General features: G+C 48.9%; 4 protein-coding genes across 5 annotated transcripts; 2 read left to right on the top strand and 2 right to left on the bottom strand.

Annotated features, from left to right (window-relative positions):
- The first annotated feature begins 1,821 nt into the window (after positions 1-1,821).
- On the top strand, positions 1,822-2,508 carry C8H17orf114 (chromosome 8 C17orf114 homolog). Its single transcript, XM_042283436.2, has 2 exons — positions 1,822-1,894; positions 2,345-2,508. Exons 1-2 carry the CDS (start codon positions 1,822-1,824, stop codon positions 2,506-2,508), a joined length of 237 nt encoding a protein of 78 aa, XP_042139370.1.
- A 4,093-nt stretch (positions 2,509-6,601) lies between these two features.
- On the bottom strand, positions 6,602-8,786 carry Psmb6 (proteasome 20S subunit beta 6). Of its 2 annotated transcripts, none has more exons than XM_006994135.4 (6): positions 8,629-8,786; positions 8,174-8,241; positions 7,762-7,893; positions 7,514-7,643; positions 6,936-7,080; positions 6,602-6,815 (listed from the first exon to the last, which is right to left on the bottom strand). In XM_006994135.4, exons 1-6 carry the CDS (start codon positions 8,725-8,727, stop codon positions 6,673-6,675), a joined length of 717 nt encoding a protein of 238 aa, XP_006994197.1. In that variant the 5' UTR covers positions 8,728-8,786; the 3' UTR covers positions 6,602-6,672. The 2 variants fall into 2 exon arrangements, with proteins under 2 accessions (XP_006994197.1, XP_015843147.1); XM_015987661.3 differs by having other exon boundaries at positions 6,624-6,835.
- A 3,302-nt stretch (positions 8,787-12,088) lies between these two features.
- Gltpd2 (glycolipid transfer protein domain containing 2) lies at positions 12,089-15,202 on the bottom strand. Its single transcript, XM_006994137.4, has 3 exons — positions 13,310-15,202; positions 12,920-13,086; positions 12,089-12,834 (listed from the first exon to the last, which is right to left on the bottom strand). Exons 1-3 carry the CDS (start codon positions 13,589-13,591, stop codon positions 12,318-12,320), a joined length of 966 nt encoding a protein of 321 aa, XP_006994199.1. The 5' UTR covers positions 13,592-15,202; the 3' UTR covers positions 12,089-12,317.
- A 3,132-nt stretch (positions 15,203-18,334) lies between these two features.
- On the top strand, positions 18,335-20,749 carry Vmo1 (vitelline membrane outer layer 1 homolog). The gene is made up of 3 exons (XM_006994136.4): positions 18,335-18,521; positions 18,625-18,740; positions 19,210-20,749. The coding sequence occupies exons 1-3, from the start codon at positions 18,336-18,338 to the stop codon at positions 19,505-19,507; spliced, it is 600 nt and encodes a 199-aa protein (XP_006994198.1). The 5' UTR covers position 18,335; the 3' UTR covers positions 19,508-20,749.
- Positions 20,750-20,991: the final 242 nt, after the last annotated feature.

Here is a 20,991-nt window from a genome sequence, read left to right as displayed (position 1 = left end):
AGCCTTGACTGCATAGAGGGTTGAGGCCGGCTACATGTAACTCTATTGTAGAATATCTTATTTATGTTGCATTTGCTTGACTCTGTGAAGCTGTGATGCTGTGCCTGTCTAAAACACCTGATGGGCTAATAAAGCACTGAATGGCCAATAACAAGGCAGGAGAAAGGACAGGCGGGGCTGGCAGGCAGAGAGAATACATTGAAGGAGAAATCTGGGAGAAGGAGATCAAGGAGTCAGAGAAGGAGGAGGATATCAGTGGCCAGCCACTCAGCTACACAGCACATGGAGTAAGAGGAAGATTTACAGAAGTAAGAGAACGGGAAAAGCCCAGAGGCAAAAGGCAGTCGAGATAATTTAAGTTAAGGAAAGCTGGCAAGAAAGAAGCCACGCTAAGGCCGGGCATTCATAAGTGAGAATAAGCTTCTGTGTATGGTTTATTTGGGAGCTGGGTGGTGGGCCCCCCCAAAAGAGAAAAACAACAATACAACCCTCCCTCAAAAAACAACACACCACTCCCCCAAACCAAAAAATTGCTGGGATTTCGCTCAGGGCTAGAGAGCTTTCCAAGCACACAAGAGGCTCAGGGGTTCATGCCCAGCACTACAAAACTCAAACAAACAGTAAGCAACCCAGCCCACCGACTCTCAGTACAGCGCGGCCAGCAGGGCTTCCGACCATCTCCTGCTGGGGGCACCCTCAGGGAACGATGACGTGGACTGTGAGCAGCTCCACACAGGGTACTTGGTCATAGTGCTGAGCACCTGAAGTTCCCAGCCTGGGTCCTGCCCCACACCCTGACCCCTAACTAAGGACATCAGGGCCGAAGTGACACACTTGAGAAGTGGAGAGTTAACAAGTCAGATCTGGAGTAAGGCCGACTTAGCGTGGGGTTAAAGAGGCATCTATCCAGTTCTGGGTAACTGCCTGCATGACCTCGGGCAAGTTACCCATCTCTTAGTGACCCCCCTTTCCTCATCTGTCAAGTCAGGATAGTAACAGCCCTCAGAAGTTCACTAGTGACAAAGCCCTCACCTACTGTTGGGATAGCCTTGGGCAATACTATGGGATCCACACTGTAAAACAACCACAGCAAATAGCAAACAGGGACAAGCCACCAGACCAGCTGGGGCTGGGGCTGTATGCCTGTGATCCCAGCACTGAGAGACTGAGGCAGGAGAATCACCAAGAGTTCCAGGCTAGTCTGAGTCACTTGTGAGACTGTCTCAAAACAAAAAATAAAGCGTTATCAGACTTAGTGAGAACACATTTCTTTCTCTGGATCAAGTTTCTCATGTTAAAAACTTAGTATTCTTTAAATTTGTATACCTTGGCCACTTCGAATTTGCATCCTGAAATAAACGTTAAAAAGAAAAGAAAATGGTGATGGGGAGAGGAGAGCTTAGTGACAGAGCCCTCACCCAACATACAGGAGGCCAAAACCAAACATTCAAAACAAAACAGACTCCCATCCCAGCAGTGTCCAGCATGACTCCAAGTTGAGGGATATCGCTCTACTGAATTTTCACTGTCATAGTACCCCTCTGCCCGCCTCTGTCATGAAAGCTCTCCCAACCTCCTCCTTTTGCATGGGGATAAAAGAACCCCCAAATCAAGAAGGCACCAAATACAATATTTGAATGGGGGTAGTCCACTACCCTTTCTCCCCTCCCTCTTTCCCTCCTCCTATCTCCTGGCGCCTATAATCACCAGGCGGTCTGAGGCTAAGTGGTAGTTTTGCCCACGGTGGGGGGACTTGAAAACCACACCCCTCCCCCTGGGGCCCTCCTGGCCCTTCCCAACGTCCCAGTCTCCACTACTGAGATGGGTCTGAAGGGGGTTTGGTGTTTCCCATGGTGTGGGTGCCGGAGACAGCGGGGGACTGAAGGAGGAACAGGTATGGGGGAAGAAAAGGCAGATTGACATGAATTGGGGGGGAAGATAAACCCTCAAAGCAGGGAAGGAAAAGGATTCTGTTGCCTAGGTGGGAGGCAGATTTCTCGTGTCTCCTGAGGGCCATCTGAAGATTTTGCAGAGACTACTGCAAATCAGAAAGATGGGAGCCAGTGATGAAAGTGTAAGGATTTCAAGATGGTGGCAGCAGAGCACTTACTACCTCAAGCACTGGGGTGCTTTTGAGCAGGAGAGGGATTTGCTCAGCCATATCCTGGGGAAGCTGGCCCCACTTTAGACGGCCCCTCTGCACAGCCTGGGTGCTGTCACCAATGCCCCTCAGTCTCACTCTCTTTTGTCACCTTTCCCCTATGGCCACGATGGGAGGTGCAGGGGAGTTAAACCCTGACCTTCCCCCTCCGACCCTTCTTCCTCTTCTGACTCCCCTCTTTAGGCCTGGAGCGTGCTTCCCCACCTGATCCTAGCCCAGCTGTCAGCCCCGCTGTGGCTGGAGGACTGTCCTCTCCGGGGGCCGGGGCCTACCTAAGCCGGAAAGCTCGACTCTCCTTCCGACACCAGCTGCATGACGTGGCATCCGCCAATGACTCTACCATTTGAAAGGGGCGACCAGGGGCTGAACTTGACTCCAGGAAGTCTTGGCAACCTTCTGCCACCACATTTCTCAGGGGTCCCAAGTCTGTCGTGACCTCATTAAATGTGTCCAGAGTTGCAAAGTGTCGTGTTTGAGTGTTGGGTAAGGCTGACTGGGCACGGCTATACGAGGTCTGCGGCACAAACGAGTCTGAGGTGGGAAGCGAATATCCAGTGGGGATGGTGTATCTGAGGCAGATCCCAGGTAGAGTCTATAGAAAAGTTAAGTTTACTGAAATGAGGCGTCAGAGTTGAGTGTGGGGAAAGTGGGCTGGGGGAAGCTGGGGGCTGGGCAAGACAGGAAACAGAATTAAGTTTTGTTTTGTTTTTGAGACAGGGTTTCTCTGTGTAGCCTTGGCAATCCTGGAACTTGCTCTGTAGACCAGGTTGGCCTCGAACTCACAGAGATCTGCCTGTCTCTGCCTCCTGGGTGCTGGGATTAAAGACATCCACCACCACCACCACCACCACCACGCAGCTGAAGAGTTTGTTATCTAGTGTTGGCTGGGAGAAGACTCAGTGGGTAAAGATGCTTGCTGCATAAAGCCTTAAGATCTGGGTTTCGTCATTGGAACCCTGTAAAAAGCCAGATACCCAAAGCACAGCTGCAGTCCCAGCCCAGCACTCCTAGAGAGATGGGAGGTGGAGACAGTACAAAGCGTAGGAAGAAGCAAGCTAGACCTTGCCTTAACACGGTGGAAGAGAATCAACTCCAGAAAGTTGTCCTCAGACTTCCACAAGTGCAGTGTCGTGAACACACGAGAGCACACACCACACACACACACACAATAAAACCTTCAAAAATTTTAAGTGAGAGGAGGGAGTGAAAAGCATGTAAGAGATGAAGAATGGGAAGGAATGCTGAGAACTGCTTTTAGGTGGCCTGGTCTTTGAACTCATGAACCCAGACAAAATTTCAGCAAGGATGGAGGAGGAGCTTCGAGTCCCCATTCCTAGCTGAGGAGCCACGGGCAGTCGTTGGCTGCCAGGGAGTCAACGTGTGGCCCCTGGTGTGTTAGCCACGCTCCAGTGGACGGCCCCATGTGCATCCAGGCAGCACTAGCTGGACTCAGTGACGTGCGTCCGTCCATCCATCTGTCCGTCCATCCATCCATCCATCCATCCATCCATCCATCCATCCATCCATCCATATCTAGATGGTATTGATACATACGACATGAAAATGGAAGAGAGACATGTTGGGGGAGGGTCCAGAGAGGAGAAAGAAGGGGCATTGCAGAGTGGATACGATCAAGACATAATGTATAAATGTATGAAACTGTCTACCCCCTGCTGGCCAGTGACGATGATTTATCAATGAACCAGGAAGAATTCCTTCTGTTCCTGAGTTGACTTTCTGGTAGCGACTGTAAAAAAGCAAGCAGGCCAACAGGAGATAGCAGTTAGGAGGAAATATAAACAGGGGAATGTGAGAACGGGTCAGGGGTCAGGAATGTTTCTTCCATTTCAAGAGATCAGAAAAGGCCTTCCTGATGAGGAGACCTCTGAGCTGCGACCAGGGTAAAGTAGCTGGGGAAAGCTACAATGTGTCAATGCAGGTCACTGACTAACAGGTCAGTGTGGCTCTGGTGTCACATGTTGATCCATGAGGGAGGCTGCGCATGTGTAGAGGCAAGTGGTGTTTAGGAAGTCTCTTTAACTTCAATTAATTCTGCAGCAAACCTCAAAATACTCTATTAAAAATAAAGTTTTGCCAAGTACAGTGGCTCCTGTCTAAAATCTGGGAGGCTGAGGTACGAGGGTTGCCACAAGATCCAGGATAGCCTGGGCTACATAGTGAGTTCCAGGCCAGTCTGAGAGTGAGATCTGTCTTAAGAAACTTGGGGCTGGGAGGTGGTGGTGCAAATCTTTAATCCCAGCACTTGGGAGGCAAAGGCAGGCGGATCTCTAAGTTTGAGGCTAGCCTGGTCTACAGAGTTCCAGGAAACATGGCAATCTGGACATGGTAGCATACACCTATAACCTCAGCACTCTGGAAGGTGAGAAAGGACCATAAGCTCAGGGGCAGCCTGGGCTACACAGAGAAACCTTGTCTAAATTCATGGAGCGGAAGATGTAGTCCAGTTGTAAATTACTTGTCTAGCACTGCAGAGCCCTTTCTCTGATGCTTGGCACTGCAGAACAAAAACAAACAACAAAATCCACCCAGCAATATTTAAGTACAAAATCCCTAAATTTAGAAAACGGAAAAAGCACCAGTGATTAGCGTCAAAGCCGGGGTATCTGTCTGGTCTTCTAGGTTTAAGCAGCCAGTATTCTAGGTGGAATGGCAACTTCCTGAGGAGTGTTATTGTTTTGAAAGAGGGTCTCACGAGGTAGCCCTGGCTGACTCTGAACTCCCTATGTAGGCCAGGGAGTCTGGCCCCAAACTCAAGAGAACCATCTGCCTCCGCCTACTATAAAAGGTGAGTGCTACACCTGGCCTGATCCTGAGAACTGTGCCACAGAGAAGCAACATGGGTTTGTATTTACAAAGATCTACAGTTAAAGGATTGCGTAAGGGCAGGCATGGATGAGGGGAGGGGCTTGGAGTCGGTTATACACTTTCAGGAGGTTTTAAGAGCTGAACTGATAGGTTAAGTATGAGAGACAGAGAATTTAGGAAGAACAGGTTTGGGCATGAAAATCTAAAGTATTTTAGTTAAATGTTTAGAGTCAGAGATCCCTTTCTGCTCTTTCCACTTAATTAGGACCTTACCCCTTGTGATGGTAATGTCAACTTGATGAGTTTAGAATCACCATGGAAAACAGACCTCTGGGCACTTCTGTGAAGGAGTTTCCAGATTAGTTAACTGAGGTGGAGAGATCCATCCTAAATATAGGGTGCCCCATTCCATGGGCTGGAGTCCAAGAATAAATAGAGGGAGCCCAGTGGCTTCACACCGCCACGGTGTCCCCTCTGCCATGACTGCTTATTAGAGTATTTTAGCTTCCTCTCCCTTCCTTTCTTAGGACTGAGATTCCACAGAAACCGTCGGTCCTGCCCTCTGAACTACTCCAGAACAAGGCCTGTGAATGTGGCTTCTATGGTACCCTGGTCAATGGACTAGAGAAAACAAGACTGGGAAGATGAGTCCTCAGCCTCATGAGGACAGTGGCTTACAGACTGGTCAAAAGCACTCCCTATGGCTGCCCTCTGCCACCTAGCATTAATTTCCACTTGTAGACAAGGCCCACTCTTTCCCCAAAGACAAAGAAGTCACATTGCTGTGTGATTAAGTGACAGAAAGAGCGGACCAAGAGGCTAGGCTGGGGGAGTTTTAGCTTGGACTTAGGAGGTTGCTGCAGGCCCCATATTAACTGTTCAGTAGCGGGAATGTAAAGTAAATACGATCTACACAAAGTTCAGAAACCACTCCTGACCAGATACATTGGTACACCGCTGTGACCTGGGCACTCATGAAGCAAAGGCAGGAGGATTGCCACGAGTTCAAGGTCAGCTTGAGCTATAAGAGATCTAGTCTCAAAAAAGAAAAACAAAGGGGTTGGAGGGATGGCTCAGTGGTTGAGAGCGCTGGCTGCTCTTCCAGAGGACCCGGGTTCAATTCCCAGCACCCACATAGCAGCTCACAGGTGTCTGTAACGCCAGTTGCTCTGGATCCGACACTCACACACAAACATATATGCAGACAAAACACCAATGCACATAAAGTCAATAAAAAATTAACTCAAAAACTAACCAACCCGCCGGGCGGTGGTGGCGCACGCCTTTAATCCCAGCACTCGGGAGGCAGAGGCAGGCGGATCTCTGTGAGTTCGAGGCCAGCCTGGTCTACCAAGTGAGTTCCAGGAAAGGCGCAAAGCTACACAGAGAAACCCTGTCTCGAAAAAACCAAAAAAAAAAAAAAAAAAAAAAAAAAACAAACAAAAAAAAAACCTAACCAACCCAAAATAACTCAATAATAGTACTAATAATAGAAGAACAGAGCATTTATAAATCTTCCTTATTACCTCTCTAATTCCCACCAAGCTCAGTGCCAGTGCACAAGAGAGTGGACCCGACAAGTTCAAGCTTGAAGAACCCCAAAACAGACACATCTCTTTGACAAACTGTTTATTAACTTTTGCATCAGTATGAATATCTTTTATCACACCCTAGAACACTAGGATTCAGGGGGGTGGTAAAGTGGCAGTGGCAAATTTGGGTATCTGGTCTCCCAAAAGTACCTGCCGCTCTACCCCCGATTCTTGAATGGCTGCCAAGCGGATCACCCCTCCACTGGAGCCATCTCGTTCCATAGCCAAAGCGAGAGCTGTAGATAAAAGGAGGAAACTGGGTTTAGAGTTAGGTGCTGAGAATGCGGCAAGGAATAAGATATCTTGGCATGGCTCGGGTAACAGGGGCTGAGGTTCACAGAAGCCCAGATTCTCACCGTTGGCAGTGAATTGCAGACATTCGTCCTTGGTCATGCCTTCCCGATAGGTAGCATCAACATAGCCGTAGATGTATGAGCTCCCAGAACCTCCAATGGCAAAGGACTGCCTTACCATCATACCCCCCATGGGAACCGAGTACACCTGCCGGAGGGAGGGAGGAGAAAACCCATCAGATGCACCCCACACATGTACATTCTTCACCTGTCCCCTTTGATTTTGGTCTGGGAAAAGTTTATGGTAAACCAAAAACTGGCTGGGGTGGGACTGGGGCTGGCTCAGGTGGCAAAGTGCCTGCTGGGCCGGCGTGAAGACCTGATTTCAAACGCCTGGCACTGTCCAAAGGCCAGGCATGCCTGCAACCCCAGCAGGGGGAGAAGCGGGCGGAGGGGGTGAGCCTGACGTTCAGCGTGACCGTCTCAAGAAATGGAGAGACCAGAAGACGACACTCCCAGCGGACCTCTGGCCTCCACACACATGTCTGCATCTACACGCAGACACCCACAAGAATATGTGCACCAGGACAGACAGACAGATGGACAAACAGACACACAAAACGGGTGCGGGAAGGCCTGACCTGCCCTCCTTCTTGAGGGTCCCAGCCTGCAATGATGATCCCCGCCATCAGGTCTTCTCGGTATCGGTAGCACATCTCCTTAAAGAGACTGGCGGCTGTGTGTACTAGAGGAGGCTCATTCAGTTCGATACTAGAAGGTGGGGTTGGAAGGTCACAGAGAAGGCGGTATCAGGACCTGGAGTCAGGCCTCCTAGTGCTTTATATCCCAGATCCCTTAGGATATTTCTTCCTCCCCTGCCCGCAAGCACCTGTGGAAACCAAGCTGGTAAGTGACAGCATCAGCTACTGCTTGGGTATCGGCCGCTGAGCCAGATCGGCAGCAGAAGATATGGTCATGGATGGGGGTCAGCTTGTCGGTCACTCGATTGGCGATGTAGGACCTGCAGGAAGGCAGAACGGTGAGAAGGACCCCGCTTGCCTCCCACCAGCTTCAGGGAGAAACACTGGCACTACGTATTAGTTCTGAAAAATGAAGCAGGTGAGTGGAGACCAGACCTTCGTCAGTGTTTCACCAAAAGGTGAGGGGAACTGGAAGCCACAGAATTGGGAACAAATCCTTATCTCCAGGGGTCTGAGGGCGCTAAGGATGGGCTGGTGGGCAGAACGGGCTGTGTGTATGGGGTGGGGGCACAGCCAGACCTCCTTCTGTAATGAGCTCACCCAGTGGTTGTTCTCGAGTCTGCTCCTAGAACCACGCCCCCATCAAACTGCACAGCCATGATCGTGGTCTGGGAGAAAGCAAGAGCGTGAAAACGGTGAAGATGAGCCTTTACCACACTCTCGAGCACACACCGACCTCAGTGATTCCTCACCCGGGGTCTCGAACACAAAATTCGTGCTCCGCGGGCCCATTATCAAACATGGGGGCTCCACACCTCCAAGAACATAAAAAACCCCACCCTCAAATCCCAGGACTCGGAATCTTACGCTCAGCCCACCGTTCACCTTGCCCCGCGGAAGCTATCACCCACTCCAGCCTCAAAGGACCCTCTCCCTCTCGGAAAAGAACACTGCACCTCTCCCCCAGCCACGACGCCCAAACCCACTCGGGCTCCGTGCTTTCCCCCGCGTCAAGCCTACTGCTACTGTCTTCTGAATTCCAACTCTTTGCTCACCCCTGTGGAGACTTCCCGGTTTTCCCAGTCGGGGGCGAGCGCCTCCGGCCCGAAAGCCGGTGCAGAGCCCACTCCGGGAACAGCTAAGGCGGCCGCCATCTTCCTCTTCTGCCGCTGCCACCAAGCAACTGTCGTAAAGCGCTCCGTCACTCCCTTTACCGAGGCCTTCTGGGAGGGAAGCGGGGCTGAGGTTGACGGCAGAAGGGAAAACGGACAGTGGACGCTTGACGGCAGTGTGTCAAATTACAAAAAAAAAAAAAAAATTAAAAAGAGGTTGCGGGGGTGGGGTGGGGTTGGGTGGGGGAGGCGGGGCCGAGCCTCTTCTCTTACTGAGGCCTGCTGGAGCCCTGAGGCTAAAGATAGTTGTAAAGGCCCAACCTTATGAGATGTGTGAGTGTGAGTGTGTGATTTTTTTTTTTTTTTGTAACTCGATTGTGTGGTCTGGAGTATGAAGGTTTTGTAGATGATAACGTTGTGTCGCAAGGTCAAAAGGGTGGGCACGCCATAACCTGATTGGTGTCCTGGTTTCCAAGAGCCCTCAAGATCGAGTATACATTGGAATGGTCGGGGCTTGTTTTCATCCCTCTGGGTCACAAACTTAGCAGTGTGTGTTAGGAGGTGATTTTCTGCGTCTTTGGAAGAGGTATAATTGTTTTCTGGAGCATCTGTACTACTTGACAACCACACCTGCCGTTTCTGAGGGTTTCCAACTTTCATGCATTATTACCAGTGTAACATCTGTATATCTATCTATCTATCTATCTATCTATCTATCTATCTATCTATCTATCTATCATCCATCCGTCTATTTATTATCTATTATCTATCTATCTATTATCTTTTTTTAAACTCCCCCCCCATTATATTTTTCAATCATGGCCATTCTTAGTGCATGTGGATGCAATCTTGTGATTTTGATTGTTTTTCCCGAATAATTAATTACTAGTTAAGCATATTTCTATGGCTGCGAGCCATTTGTGTATCTTCTTGGAGCAATGTCCATTCGAAGTTTGCCCATTTTAAAAAAGGTTACTTAGGGGTTGGAGCACTGACTGTTTTTCCAGAGGACCCTGGTTCAATTTCCAGCACCCACAAAGCAGCTCACAACTGTCTGTAATTCTAGTTCCAGGGGACCCTGACACCCATGGCAAAACACCAATGCACATAAAATAAAAATAAATAAACTTTAAGAAAGGGTTACTTGGTGTTTTTATTGTTGTGTTATAAGTGAGTTTTGTTTTGTTTTATTTTCTGAGACAGGTTTTCTCTATATAACAGTCCTGGCAGTCCTGGAACTCGCTCTATAGACCAGGCTGACCTTGAACTCACAGAGATCCACCTGCCTCTGCCTCCTGAGTGCTGGGATTAAAGGCGTGCACCACCACTAGGCAAGTGGTGTGATTTGTTGTTGTTGTTTTGTTTTTTGAGACAGGATTTCTCTGTGTAGCCCTGGTTGTCTTGGAACCCACTATGTAGACCAGGCTGGGCTCAAACTCAGAGATCTACCTGCCTCTGCCTCCCAAGTGCTGGGATTAAAGGCATGAGTATTATTTTCTTTTATATTTTAGGTACTAGAAACATCAGACATATGATTTGCAGGTATGTTTCTACCTTTTGATTACAGGAAAAGTTTTAAATTTTGGGCAAATAGAATAGCTCAGCCAGTAAAGGTGTCCCTTCCACAAGGTGGAAGGAGAGAACCAACTCCTGAAAGCTGTCTTCTGGCTTCCACACACAATCACTGTGCTCAAATGCACCCTCCCTTCCCCAAACAAATAACTAAATGTTAAAAAAAAATAAGTTTTAGCCGGGCGGTGGTGGCGCACGCCTTTAATCCCAGCACTCGGGAGGCAGAGCCAGGCGGATCTCTGTGAGTTCGAGGCCAGCCTGGGCTACCAAGTGAGCTCCAGGAAAGGCGCAAAGCTACGCAGAGAAACCCTGTCTCGAAAAACAAAAAAAAAAAAAAAACAAAAAACAAAAAACAAAAAAAAAAAAAAAATAGATTAAAAAAAAAAATAAGTTTTAATTTTTGGTGAAGTCAAATTTATTCTCTCTCTGTGTGTGTGTGTGTGTGTGTGTGTGTGTGTGTGTATGTGTGTGTTTCTGTAGTAATACCCCAAAACCTTTGCATCAATGCGTGGCTTTCTAAGATTTTTGTTTAGCTTTGCTTTTGTTGCTGGGTTTAAACCCAGAACCTTGTGCATGCATCCTAGGCAAGCACTCTATCACTAAGTGCCATCCCCAGGACTCTACTTTTTTTAATTTTGTGGAAGGATCTCCCTAAATTGCCAAAGCTAGCTTTGAACTTATCTGTAGCCCAGGTAGGCATGTTAAGCCTCCCAAGTAGCTGAGATTGCAAGTCCCTGCTACCAGGCTTGGCTTTTCTGATTTTTTTTTTTTTTTAAGCTAGGATCTCATGTAGCCTCACACTTGCTGTGTGGCCAAGGTTGACTTTGAACTCCTGATCTTCCTCCCTCTACATTCATTTTGCTGGGATTATAGGCAGGTTGTCATGCCTACCCTGCTTTTTCTTTGCTTGTTTTTCTCCAGACAGGGTTTCTCTGTGTACCTCTAGCTGTCCTGGAACTCGCTCTGTAGACCAGGCTGGCCTCGAATTCACAGAGATCTGCCTGCCTCTGCCTCCCGAGTGCTGGGACTAAAGGCGTGTGCTACCACTGTCCAGAACCCACCCTGCTAATGTGAGTGATGAGGATCCAAACTCTGGTTCTCACTTCAAGACAGGGTGACAAGCTAGTTCAATAATCCAAGCGATACGTAGGTTGATTTAGACAAAGAAACGTGGGGGAATGGTCAGATTTTCACAGATTCAATGTTGATGTAGTGAAGGTCAGTTTAACAAGATTTGGGGTCTGAAGACCTGGAAAAACAGAATTCCTTACTGAACTAACAAGACGACAAAGGGAATAATTTAGGAGAAGAAGGCATTAGAAACTCAGTCTGAACCTGTTAGGTGTGCTATGCCTAGTTGACATCCAAATGGAAATGCTGAATAGCCAGCTGGATATATAGAATTCTAGAATTCAGAAGAAAACAGATTTGAGGTACAATTTTGGAGTTAGTATATGAAACAGTTAACTCTTTCATGTTCACGAATATGGGAGCGAGCAGGGAGACCTTTGATAGAGACACTTCGTGGAGCCGAGTGCCTGTTTGGTGAGAGGCATGGTGCAAAGCTTCAGGTTGGAGACAGAGAACCCAAAAGGAGATGTCCTTCTGGTGGAACTCAGGTGGGATGTGTTACGTTTGCTGTGTGGAGCTCGGAGGACAGGTCTGGACTGGAGACTTGGTATGGGGCTGGCAACTGAAAGATGGGAGTGACTGAAATAGACTCTGGGGAATAGGATCGGATCAGACGCAGAACAGGGATGACACATCTTCTTCCCACATCCCCTTCCCCCTTAAGCTAGCTCTACGGTCATCACACATAACGCCCTATGCCGACAGTTACTAAAGAATTCTTTATTTTTCATTGCTTCTTCCAGCTTCGTGAGGCTGAAGATGAGAGGATCATACACCACGCACTCTGCCCTGCTGGGGGCGGGCCTTAACTGTGGTGACGTCACGGAGAAGGACGGCTACCCAGGGCGCCCGGTTCCTCGGTGACCCCGGGTGCTTTGATCCTTCCCTACAGCCATGCCTTCCTGGTCAGTCCCCTGACACCGCGGTCATCAAGCCAGCTGGAGCAGGCCGTGGGCGGCTAGCAGGCCCTGGGTACGGTTGTAGACGTCCTCCAGGACTCGGGCGGCCCGGGCCAAGGCCACCCGCGCGTCTGCCTCTCTGGCTCCGGGACACGCCAGCTGGAGCAAGCGGCCGCGACTCGGGAGGGCGAGGAGGGCCAGGCGGGCGGCCTGACGGATGAGCCAGGGGTGGTGCGGGGCCAGGGCGGTGCTGTAGGCGTCCCCGCACTGCACGCCCGCGTCCGGACCTCCGAGCGTCCCTGTCGCCACCCGGTGGAGGCAAAGCTGGGACCAGCGCAGCGCGCGGTGCAGCAAAAGCAGCGTTCGAGAGCCCGGCTGGGTCCCCGGCCGATCCAGGAGTCCTGCTTGCCGCTCCCACGTCGCCATAGTCACCAGCGACGTGTAGTGCGAAGCATCGGGGCCATGCACGCGAGCCTCGAGGGCGGTCACTTTGCTGAGGGCCTCACTGGTGGCGAAGGCGAAGACGGAGCCAAGGGGGGTTAGGAACCTGTTTGGTGGTAGAAAGGGGAGATGACCGGAGAAAGAGCAGGGAATCATTTGGAAGACGGGCTTTGGGGAGGGAGATCACCCACCTGAGTAGTTCCCTCCATCCTGCCAGGTACTGAGCCAAGTCCACATCCCCTTCCGGGCTCATACAGGCCAGGAAGGGGCTCATCATGCGACCCAGCATCCCTTGAGGCCCCAGGCAGGGAGGCTCCTCCTTCTCCGGGACCACCAGAGGTCTCAACTCTGGACCGATCTGGGAGGTAGACACAAGAGATGGGTAAGACGTTCCTAACCTGCTAGGCCTACTTAACTATTGGACTCTGAAAACAATTGTGCCTCGAGTTTAGCCGGGGTTCCTCCTGGTTATTCTTGGCATGTGAACAGAGAGGGAGGCGCCTCCTTTCATTAGCTTCTCAGTCTGGGTCCCCTGTTTCCTTGTTCAGAGCTCTCAGACTCTGGCCTTAACTCAAACGTACCTGGGAAGGTAGCGGACCCTCTGGGTTGCAGGACTGCATCCCGGGCCTGCAGCCTGTCAGGACACCTGAGGTGAACCGAAGCAAGGCGGTGAGGACTGGAGAAGGGGAAGGGGGCTTGAGTTCCCACAGGCTGGCCTGCTGGGTCTCCGGAGCCGGTAGCACAAGAGGCCGGTCGTGGAAGAGCCGCACACTGGTGTAAAGAAGTAACAGCGTGAAGACAGCCAAAGGAATCACGTGGCAGAACCAGCGTCCCAGGGCTGGGGGTGTCGGTGAGACCCCCATGACCGTCGCTGGCACACCTCACCTAGCTGGGTGGTGGTGGCTTTTCGCTTCCCGTGGCGTCCAGAGGTGTAGGTGGTTAATAATTAACCTATTAAGGCCCCCTCCCCTGTGTCCTTTGCCCCAGAGGTCAGACCCTGGGGTGAGGGACCTAATGAAGATTTGGGGGACTTGGCATGTGACATGTCTCTACATTGCCTTTACATGTGGGGCTAGCCTGAAACAAGAGGCAGCCTCTTATGGGTCCGACTTTAACCCTGGGCATGAATCCACTGTAAACTGAGGGTAATGGGTCTTTGTAACTCTCATGTGAGGATCAAGTGGAAGCATGGGAAGTGGAAAAGCTGATCACAGTTGCCCAACAGATCTTACTTGCTGGGGTGAGGTGGTGGGGCTGTAGGCGCTCCTTTTACAGTCTCAAGACTTAATTTTTTAAGCTCCCCATTAGCTTTTCCTTTATTAAATCAATCTTTACTCTCTACTTGACCGTGGCAAGTCCTATACTAGATTCCCCAGAGGTGTTTTCACAGCTGGGCATGGTGGCCCAGGCCTTCATGTCACCTTAGGTATTTGGGAGGCCGAAGTAAGAGTATCAAAAGTTCAAGACCAGCCTGTGTAACTAGACTGTGCCTTAAATTTTTCTTAAAGTATAAAAAGGGGCATTCCTACTCCAATAACAATGTTTTGAGATGCTCAGGGTGGCCCAGGATTTAATATACCATTATAGGTTTCCCTAAAATACAGACTGTAATGAAAACGGCTGTCTGGAACCCCTAGTAACAGAATTGTTAATTTTTATTCCAAAGAGCTTGAGAAAGCAGCAAAATGCACATGTGGTGTGTGTCCAGACAGATTTTGAGGAGTTTGTGCCGTGAGACCTAACGTCTTCATGACGTTGCCTAAAACAACATCAATAAAAACGTTAGCAGGGATGGGTAATGCCTGGGGGGCACTCACCAACCTAAGACAGAGCGCCTGTGTGGCCTGGGCAGGCGTCTCCATGACGGGTAAGGTGACCTGCTGATGTCCCATGCAACCCAAGTCAGAAACTCATTTTTTAATAAAAGGGGGACCTATAGGTCCCTGGCCCCCGTTTTGGGTAACTGTTGCCTTGCTTGCTGACCTTGACCTTGATATCCTCCCTATGCTAAATCCCTGCCAGGTTCCACCCTCCTGAATGCTTAAGGGAAGTTCCTTGTCTGTGTATCCTGAATAATGGGCATTAACAGCTTTGATGCAAGATTGTAAAACATCAGTAGCAAACTTCTGCCCTCTGGGGTTCTCCCATTGTGCTGTAAGCCTGTATTTAAGACCTCCTCCCTCCTTCAATAAATGACATTCGGCATTTAAAATTAAAATATATATATTACATATATACATACTGCGAATGTAATCTATGAATACCACAGATGTGATTAATAACATGAGTGTAATTAATGAATATCATGAGTGTAATTAAAAAAATGTTAGCAGGGTATTCAGTGATTCTACTGTGATAAATGTGTTCATGGAGGTTCTAGTGTATTTTCTAATTGAGGAGCAGAAAACCATTATGAAAGTGTTGAAAGCACAAATACAGAGTCAGAAAGCTAAATAAATATTAAGCCCTTTTTCCCCCCTTCAAGACAGGGTTTCTCTGTGTAGCTTTGGCTATCCTGGAACTCACTCCATAGACTAGGTAGGCTGGCTTTGAACTCACAGAGAGCCTGCCTTGGCTTCCTAAGTGCTGGGATTAAAGGCATGCACTACCACTGCCCAGCTAATATTAAGATTTTTTTTTTTTTTTTTTTTTTTTTTTTTTGGTTTTTCGAGACAGGGTTTCTCTGTGTAGCTTTGCGCCTTTCCTGGATCTCGCTCTGGAGACCAGGCTGGCCTCGAACTCACAGAGATCCGCCTGGCTCTGCCTCCCGAGTGCTGGGATTAAAGGCGTGCGCCACCACCGGCTAATAGCTGGGCATGGTGGCGCACGCCTTTAATCCCAGCACTCGGGAGGCAGAGCCAGGCGGATCTCTGTGAGTTCGAGGCCAGCCTGGTCTCCAGAGCGAGATCCAGGAAAGGCGCAAAGCTACACAGAGAAACCCTGTCTCGAAAAACCAAATAAAATAAAATAAAAATAAATAAATAAATATAAAAATAATAATAATAATAGTTATTTTTTAAATAAAAATAGTTATTTTTTTAAGTACAAAAAGGGTTAGGGATATAGCTCAGTGGTAGTGTTTCTATGTAAGACTCTAGGTTCAATCCCCAATACTCTGTGTGTGTGTAAACACAGCTCAAGCCCCACTGGGGAGAATCTTCTGTCTTCCCCCACTGGAATATGAGCTTTGATGAAGGTAAGTACCTTTTCTCCCTCTGCGTACTTTGGAGACAGAGCTCATGACTTTGAGTATGCCAGGGAAGCTCTCCAGCCTTGAGCTGTAGCACCCCAAATCCCACTTTTCCCTCTTCTCCTTTATATTTTTGAGACAAGGTCTAAACTGTTCAGATTTATTCATTTTACTTATTTATTTACTTGTTTGAGACAGGGTCTCTCTACATAGCCCTGATTTATTTTACTTTTGTTTATTTATTCATTTGAGACACAGTCTCTCTACATAGCCCTGATTTATTTTACTTGTTTATTTATTCATTTGAGACACAGTCTCTCTACATAGCCCTGATTTATTTTACTTATTTGTTTATTTATTCATTTGAGACACAGTCTCTCTACATAGCCCTGACTACCCTGGAACTCACGATATAGATCAGGCTGTCCTCGAACTCACAGAGATCTGCCTGCCTCTGCTTCCTGAGTGCTGGGATTAAAGGCATGCATCACCATGCCCCACGTCTCAGGTTGGGTTTGAACTTTCTATCCTCTGACCTTAGCTTTCACACACTTTAATCATACACAGGCTTGAGCCACTAGGCCTGGCCAGGCACCTTACTTTTCTCGGTCATCTTAGGCATTTAGAATATTGCTTGCACTGAATGCATTATAAATAAACAAATATTCATTAAAGAAATAAGAATGTGTATGAAGCCAGTAAATCAGCCCTGGGGGGCCCCCTGGCAAATTTAGCCAGGTTTTGTTTTCTTGTTTTGTGAATTAGGGGTCCATCTGCTGGTCATAGAAGGGAAGGCATTCCAGGAAAGGATGTAAAAATATCATTGAGCCAGGGTAAGGGGATAGATAATATAATCCCAGAACCTAGGAGGCTGAGGCAGAAGGATCAAGGGTTCCAGGCCAGCCTGGGTTATACAGTGAGCTCCAGGCCAGTCTTGACTACATGGTAAACCCTGTCTTAAAGAATACAAGAAGCAGAGGAAGAACAGCCTCATCTGTTCTTAGTTATCTCAGTCCCTGTGCATAAAGTCTTAGAATTATTCCTGTCTCACTGAGTGTGGTGCCCCCTGCTGGTAATCCCAACTCGTGAAGTGAGGCAGAAGGATCCATGGAGAATTCAAGGTCAGTCTGAGCTACTGTGCTGGATGTTTTATGTCAACTTGACACAAGCTAAAGTCATCTGAGAAGGGGGAGCCTCAATTAAGAAAATGTCTTCATAAGACCAGACTGCAGGCCAGCCTGTAGGACATATTCTTAATTAGTGATTGATAGGGGAGCGCTCAGCCCATTGTGGGTGGTGCCATCCTTGGGCTGATGATCCTGGGGTCTATAAAAAAGCAGACTGAGCCGGCAGTAGTGGCGCACACCTTTGATCCCAGCACTCGAGAGGCAGAGGCAGGCGGATCTCTGTGAGTTCAAGTCTACAGAGGGAGATCCAGGACAGGCACCAAAGCTACACAGAGAAACCCTGTCTTGAAAAAAGCCAAAAACCAAAACAAAACAAAAAAAAAAAACCAACCAACCAACCAACCAAACAAACAAACAAAAAAAACAGACTGAGCATGTCATGGGGAACAAGCCAGTCAGTAGCATCCCTTCATGGCCTCTCATCGGCTCCTGCATCCAGATTCCTGACACACTTGACTTCCTGTCCTGACTTCCTTCAGTGGAAGTGTAAGCCAACTAAATAAACCTTTCCTCCCAAACTTGCTTTTTGGTCATGGTGTCTCTTCACAGCAATAGAAGCCCTAACTAAGACAGCTACCCACTCTGAGTGTGTCTGGTGAACAAGACTCTCAAGGATTGAGCCATGGACTTAAGAAGAGCCTTTCCAGCCCCTACACTTCACAGGCTCTTCATCTACTAACTCTGTGCTTTCCCACATCCTGTAAAGTTGCCCCTCGTCCTCGAACTGCCCCTGCCTAATCCTGTCCCTGGCAGATTTCCACTGGATCGCTCCAGTCTCCAGCCTTGGCTGCCATTTCCAGTGCTGGGATTTTCCTCAGTTTACTGGGGGCAAGTCACCTGTCATTTCTGAGACCCAGCTCTCTCATTTACAAACTAGGAAGTATAATTTCTGTCTTCTACAATCATTGTGAGGATTACATGAACTATGACTGCAAAGTGCCAATCACAGCTAGTGGTCTATAGTAAGTATTCAGTAGGTGCTAATTTCAACTCAGTGGCCTTCACTGCACCTCCTCCCCAAGCTCTTGGGGGCCTCTGTCTCCCGGAGCTGGGAATCAAATCTTCAGGGTTCCTGGAGCAGATTAGTTTTGAATGTCACTTAATCCTGGTCGTTCTTCCGCAACCTGAGCCATGAAAGGACAGGGCTGGTATAGACCAGCAACCTGAATTCTGATAGGGACAGGGCTGATATAAACCCATGTAAGTGACCAGATTCATGGGTAATGCAGGATGGAATTGCAGGCTGGAGCCAAGCTGCTGCTGCTGCTGTGGGTGATATACTGCGGAGATGCCCAGAGAGTGAAAGAAGCACGATTTGCATCGATTGTTGACGTGACCAACGGTGGGACCTGGGGTGACTGGGCCTGGCCCGAGATGTGTCCTGATGGATACTTCGCCAGTGGGTTCTCCATCAAGGTGAAGGCTCAGATCTGGGTCTTAAAGGACACAGATCTGCCAGATTGCAGAGCTGAGAATGGCAACCCCCTCACTGGACCTCACTTCTCTCCTCCTCACCTAGGTGGAGCCCCCTCAGGGCATTCCTGGAGATGACACAGCTCTGAACGGGATCCGGCTGCACTGTACTCGAGGGAATGCCAAGCTAAACACCCATGTTGTGGAATCCCAATCTGGAAGGTGGGAATTCGGGAGCAAAAAAAAAAAAAAAAAAAAAAAGTGGGATAGCCGGGCAGTGGTGGCACATGTTTTTAACCCCAGCACTCGGGAGGCAGAGGCAGGTGGATTTCTGCAAGTTCGAGGCCAGCCTGGTCTATATAGTGAGTTCCAGGACAGCCAAGACTACACAGAGAAACCCTGTCTCGAAAAACCAAGAAAAAAAAAATTAGGTGGGATAGAGCATTTATCCAGGGTGGGTAAAGCTCTAGGTTCTATCCCCACTGGCCCAATGGAAGGGCATTTTCCTAGTGCAAAGGGACGCTCCCTCCCCTGTTACATTCCCGAGGTAAACTCTGTTACCACTACGGAGGAGTAGGATGGAAGTCCCACCCCTCCGTACTCAGGGAAACACAGGGGATTCGACCCAATCCGTCCCTGATGGGTAGTGCCTGGTTCGGAAGTCCCAGTTACAACTCTCCTTCTCTTGCAGCTGGGGCTCGTGGAGCGAGCCTCTGTGGTGTCCTGGCACCCACTTCCTAGTGGCTTTCTCCCTTCGGGTGGAACCGTTTTCATTTCCCGGGGACAACACTGCGGTGAACAACGTGCGCTTCCGGTGCTCGGACGGTGTGGAGCTGGAGGGGCCTGGGCTGAGCTGGGGAGATTATGGAGACTGGAGCAACTCATGTGCCAAGGGTGTCTGTGGCTTGCAGACCAAAATCCAGAAGCCTCGAGGCCCCCGTGATGACACTGCGCTTAATGACGTCAGGGTGTTCTGCTGTAACTCCTGATGCTGTTGCCGGGGCCCACTCTCCCCCTGGACCCTGCCAGCGCTGCGCCTCTTACTTATGACGTCAGGGTATTCTGCCGTAACCCCTGATGTTATTGCCGCTGCCCACTCTCCCACTGGACCCTGCCAGTACTCCCTCGTACTATTAAAGCTTCTTGGGCTTGGTCTTTGCTGTTGTTTGATTTAGAAATGAGAGAGGTTTCCTCCTTGCTTTGTTCTTGACCCTGCATAGGTCAAGGCCAGTGTTCAGGTTTGGCTTCAGGAGCTGTAGGTCACATAGTTCAGAACAAAGAACTTAAATATATTGCCGGGCAGTGGTGGCCCACGCCTTTAATCCCAGCACACGGAGAAACCCTGTCTCGAAAAACAAAACAAGCAAAAAGAACTTAAGTATATAATCTTGGGGGCTTTGGTTTTCTGAAGACTGTAGATGCTATGCTCCTTTAAGAGACCAGCTGTCTCCCTTCTGAACTGATGTATCAGTGACTTCAGATTAAGGCATTCGATGGAAGTCCCCACCTCTGTACTCAGGGAAACTCGGTGATTAGATCCAATTTATCCACCTGGTTTGGAAGTCCCCAAGTTTGGGTTGACCAGGTGGGGTCTGCATCTGGTGTGGAAGTCCCCAGGTTTGAGTTGGCCAGGTGGGGTCTGCATCTGGTGTGGAAGTCCCCAGGTGGGGTCTGCACCTGGTGTGGAAGTCCCCAGGTGGGTAGGAGGTGCCCACAGAACCAGTGCAACTAATTCGATGACAATACAATGACTTTACATTTTAATTCTCTAGAGCTTCGAGACTAAAGAATCTTTTCCCATAGTTTCTTCTGCTCCCTCTCCCTCTCCCCTCCCCTTGCAAATTCCAAATAGTGGCTTTTCTTTTCTTTCTTTCTTTATTTATTTTTATTTTTATTTTTTGAGATAGGGGTTCTCTGTTTCTCTGTGTAGTGTTGGCACCTGTCCTGGACCTCGCTCTGTAGACCAGGTTGGACTTGAACTCACAGAGATCCACCTGGCTTTGCCTCCTGAGTGCTGAGATTAAAGGCGTGTGCCACCGCTGCCTGGCCCAAATATGGCTTTTCTAAACAGAGATTGTCATTGAAGACTTAGTCTTTCCACATAGTTTTCTCTGTCTGGCATCTCCCAGGTATCCATATTCAGAATGAGACTTCCCTTATGATGACAAGTATTTCCACCCACCAGCCAATGCTTATCTCATTATCAACATGTTTTTAAAAAATGTTTATTGAATAAAAAAATTAATAAAAAAAACAGGAAGGGCATGGCTGCTCCTGGGTATGGAGGTTTATTGTAGATACAAGGGAGAGCATAGGCAGAGGCAGGGATATCTGGGAGAGTCCAGAGGGCACGTGACCCAGAGTTGGGCCACGGGAAGAGAATGGGGAGGGGAGGAGAGAGCCAGACCAAGGGGCCAGGGGGGTAAAGGGAAGACCGGAAAAAAAGAAAGGGTGGGGGGTAATCAAAATGGCT

Source organism: Peromyscus maniculatus, chromosome 8 (assembly GCF_049852395.1).
Source record: "Peromyscus maniculatus bairdii isolate BWxNUB_F1_BW_parent chromosome 8, HU_Pman_BW_mat_3.1, whole genome shotgun sequence".
NCBI classification, from domain to species: domain Eukaryota; kingdom Metazoa; phylum Chordata; class Mammalia; order Rodentia; family Cricetidae; genus Peromyscus; species Peromyscus maniculatus.
The sequence above is the reverse complement of the archived record's forward strand: the minus strand, read 5'-3'. Positions and strand labels throughout refer to the sequence as shown.

Coding starts and splice junctions, on each gene's coding strand:
- Gltpd2 (XM_006994137.4), bottom strand. CDS start 13,591: ATGGGGGTCTCACCGACACCCCCAGCCCTGGGACGCTGGTTCTGCCAC. Junction 13,087..13,309: donor AGGGTCCGCTACCTTCCCAG/GTACGTTTGAGT, acceptor TCTACCTCCCAG/ATCGGTCCAGAGTTGAGACC. Junction 12,835..12,919: donor GGATGGAGGGAACTACTCAG/GTGGGTGATCTC, acceptor ACCACCAAACAG/GTTCCTAACCCCCCTTGGCT.
- Vmo1 (XM_006994136.4), top strand. CDS start 18,336: ATGGAATTGCAGGCTGGAGCCAAGCTGCTGCTGCTGCTGTGGGTGATA. Junction 18,522..18,624: donor CCAGTGGGTTCTCCATCAAG/GTGAAGGCTCAG, acceptor CTCCTCACCTAG/GTGGAGCCCCCTCAGGGCAT. Junction 18,741..19,209: donor GTGGAATCCCAATCTGGAAG/GTGGGAATTCGG, acceptor CTTCTCTTGCAG/CTGGGGCTCGTGGAGCGAGC.
- Psmb6 (XM_006994135.4), bottom strand. CDS start 8,727: ATGGCGGCCGCCTTAGCTGTTCCCGGAGTGGGCTCTGCACCGGCTTTC. Junction 7,081..7,513: donor ACCCTCAAGAAGGAGGGCAG/GTCAGGCCTTCC, acceptor TCCCTCCGGCAG/GTGTACTCGGTTCCCATGGG. Junction 6,816..6,935: donor TCTGCAATTCACTGCCAACG/GTGAGAATCTGG, acceptor TTTTATCTACAG/CTCTCGCTTTGGCTATGGAA.
- C8H17orf114 (XM_042283436.2), top strand. CDS start 1,822: ATGGGTCTGAAGGGGGTTTGGTGTTTCCCATGGTGTGGGTGCCGGAGA. Junction 1,895..2,344: donor GGGGACTGAAGGAGGAACAG/GTATGGGGGAAG, acceptor TCCCCTCTTTAG/GCCTGGAGCGTGCTTCCCCA.